Source organism: Penaeus chinensis, chromosome 9 (genome assembly GCF_019202785.1).
Source record: "Penaeus chinensis breed Huanghai No. 1 chromosome 9, ASM1920278v2, whole genome shotgun sequence".
Lineage (NCBI taxonomy): Eukaryota > Metazoa > Arthropoda > Malacostraca > Decapoda > Penaeidae > Penaeus > Penaeus chinensis.
In genome coordinates this window covers 30352630-30356181 of record NC_061827.1, presented here as the reverse complement: position 1 = coordinate 30356181, position 3552 = coordinate 30352630, and the positions used below count along the sequence as shown (strand labels likewise).

General features: G+C 38.3%; 1 protein-coding gene across 2 annotated transcripts in view; it reads left to right on the top strand.

Annotated features, from left to right (window-relative positions):
* The window catches only part of LOC125029171 (malonyl-CoA decarboxylase, mitochondrial-like), a 21040-nt gene continuing 17488 nt past the window's right edge, over positions 1 to 3552 (top strand). The window contains exon 1 of one of the 2 annotated variants that reach the window (XM_047619022.1): positions 1 to 82. In XM_047619022.1, coding sequence (XP_047474978.1) covers positions 78 to 82 — 5 coding nt within the window. In that variant the 5' untranslated portion in view covers positions 1 to 77. Of the gene's footprint in view, positions 313 to 3552 lie in introns of both variants that reach the window. The other variant, XM_047619021.1, reaches the window with a different exon arrangement.

The window sequence follows — 3552 nt, the reverse complement described above, 5'->3', positions numbered from 1 at the left end:
TGCGGTAACTCTTGTCAGCTGTTTCTCATCAGCTGATCGATATAAACAACAACTAAAGTCTACGGAACGGCGTGTTGATGAGGTTGTCTGCCATTGAATCCACCCTGATTCGTGCACGCAGTATTGTCATAGCATGAATCCATGTAATGTCGTCATCAGGAAGATCCTACTAAGTCACAGGAGACTATTTTTAGATGGGGGACTTTTGGGGAGGAGATCTGCGTTGTACGCAAACGGTGGTAGAGCTGTTGGTGCCCCAGTCTTGGCATCGGGTCACCACACTGTACCCTGCTTCACCTCGCACCTCATTAGGTTAGTGCATGACACATACTGATGTAATTCTCACTGCGTAGATCTGTTAATAGTAAATATACAGTTTGTTGCAGCTTGTTATTTTATCAAAGTTTCATTTAATCCAGTTCATTGAAGAGACTTGAAAATCAGATTTGCTGGGTATTGGCTCTAGTGTGCAGTGTTCATACAAAGTGAAGAGATTGGAAGGGAAAATAAATAAAACTAATGCTTAAAGTTATGGTCTTAGAAACATATTTTTTAGATTACTAGAAAGGGTTTAACTTCAATTACCCATATGCTGTAATACATTTAGTGTAGCATAAAACTAATTGCATTTATAATACATTAAAAGTATATTTTCTGTATAACTTCAGTATGTACTCTTCTGATGTGGAAATAAGAAGTTAGATGTTCAGAATAGATTATAATGACCCTTGAGGGTGCGTAAAACTAAGTGAAGGTAAGGCCACAAATAGCTTATCTTCAGATCTTTTTTAGGGAACCCATGGCCTCTTAGCTTGTAATCCAGTAAAGGCAAACAAACTTCCATCATGTTTTATCTGGCAAGATAGTACTTCTCAACTTCCCTAGTAATTTATAGTCAGTTAAGGAATCCCTTGGGGTCCTATTCTAAACAGTTACCACTGAAGAAGTTTAGCCCCATGCTTAGCAGGCAATCTATTGGTACTGATAGAAGGAAAGGACTTGATATACTAGCAATATTGTAGGTCAGGCTTTTTTTAAATTGATACTCAGAAAAGGAAATGAGATTGAAGAAAATGTATGTGGTCACTAAAATGCTGAACCTTTCTTCAACTTATTCTATTACCTTTTGAAACATACATCAGCCATCTGGCCCTCAATTCAGTTGCAAATGGCTGTTTGTTCCTTTAAACTTTCCCATATACTTTTTGTTTTCAATCAGATGTGCCCGTGCAGTAAGTAAAGAGAGGTACATTTTTACTTAGACCCAGTTATTTTTTAGAATGACAAAAGATATACACCATTTTGAGTTGGTTTTTAAAACACAATACTTATGATATAAAAATCTCATGTAACATATACCATAGGTATATATCTGTACGTTATGGAACATGGACTAGGAATTATTGCTGTCAGACTTTAATTTCCATAGGCTTAATTTCTTTATTAATAGGTGACCCATCTGTGGCAGCTCACTTGATATTATGTACCTGAGGGAAGGTTGGGTTAGGCAGTATAATGTTTTGTTTCATGGGTGTCCTTGCAGGATATAAGTGACTAGAAAGAGTGTATGGGTAATCAAGCACTATCTGTCATTCCTTGCCTTATGCCTGCCATGTAGTACCAGAAGACTGAATTACCATGTCTGTTAATTGCAGTGAATCAAAATGTGAAATTGACCCTTTACCTTTGGTAACCTCAGCTTCAGCTAACATTTTCATTCTTTTTACCATTATCAGTTATTTTTTAAAGGTAAAAGTGTTTTCTTAACCCTATACTGACGGTGCCAGAATTTGGTGTGTGGCACTCATTCCGCCAACTACTGGCATCCATCTAGCCTTTCCACTGGGGCGTTCACTGTGTACAGCCAGTCCTGCCCACTCGCCATACCTGAGTAGGTTTTCCATGATGGCTATAGGTGTGCCCATCCATATGAGGTTAATTCTTAGGAACCACAAAGCTTACTCATGCCCTCAATTGCATGATTTTTCATTGCTAACTATGGCAACGTTTGATCTTTGGTATTTGAAGAGCTCACTTTTATACACCAGAAAAAAAAAATTCACTGCCATATCTGAAATGCAATGACTGTCAGCAGAAAACAAAGTTTGTGAATGAAAATAATGGATATATAACTTTGTATATGTATGTATCTGTGAGTGTGGCACGTCAAGGCTTGGGTGACTTAGTATCTAGCATTTGCCTAGCACGGTGGGCTAGAGCTGGCAGTGTGGCTGTGAACATAGGGCAGTAGCTCACAAGGCTTTGTGCCTGGCATTTGCCTGGTGCAGTGGGCTAGAGCCGGCAGGGTGGAAAGACCAAAGAGTAATAAGCTACATGTTTATTACAGGAAAAGACAGCCCTGCCAACTTAAACTTGTATATGTATATGTGTGTGTGTGTATATATATATATATATATATATATATATATATATATATATATATATATATATGTATACACACATATATATATGTATGTAGCTATATATGGATATATATGTATATTGGAGGTGCCATAACTCAATGGTATAATGGTTGATTTGCAATTGCAAGGTCCTGGGTTCACGCCCTGGTAAGTACTGGCATTTAGCATGCTTGAGTCAAGGGCAAGGCAGAAGGGAACTGCCACTCTACCACATCATTCCACAGCTTAGTATTCATGTTCCTCAGTGAATATGTCCCCTATTCTCTTATAGGAACCAACTTTGAAAATTAAAATTACATATTTGGACTCTGACTCTTGTGGTCCTTTGATCGAATCCACATCACAGAAGTTACAATAGAGGTGTCATAAACCCACTGGTTGAGGGCTGGATTTGCAATTACAAGGTTCCAATTTTGCAGTAGTTGACCCCTCATAGTTGACACAGCTTTGAGTAAATACTTTGACTGGCATTGAGGGATCAAAGTTAGGGTGGAAAGGAACTGGCCTCTAAACCACATCATCTCACAGCTTAGAATCCACATTCTTCTATGAATATGCCATAGCTGTTCAGTAGGATGAATTATCCATGATTTGATAATGAAGAGATGCCCTTCCACAGCACATGAATATCACACAATCTACATCTCTCCAACCATCAAGCTCTCAGTCTGTCATGTCTTATCAGGGATGGGTTGTTCTTTCCATAGAAATATGGTGAATGTTGATTGTTTGGATTGCCCCCCACCCCAGTGACATTACCAAATTCCAATAGGAATCCAATAGGGGATTTGGATTGGTTTATCTTACAAACAAATAAGAAGAATTGCTGATGTATGATGTACATTAGTGGTGGTACTGTGATTTCTGCACTTAGGTATCCTGATTGTCAATGTTATTTTCATCACGTTCACACACATCACTGTCACTAACCATTCCAAAGGCATTTAGATAATCATCTGTCTCTGTATTGCCAATCTCTTGTAGCATTTTCCCAAATTCACTTGGTGTTAACAGATGCATTTCCCTCAAGGAGAGGGGACAGGTTGAAGGACTTGCCACACCAGATAAATAGCTACTTAGAGACTAAATGGCAGACAAAGATGTATTGTTTACTTTTACATTGTGTAGT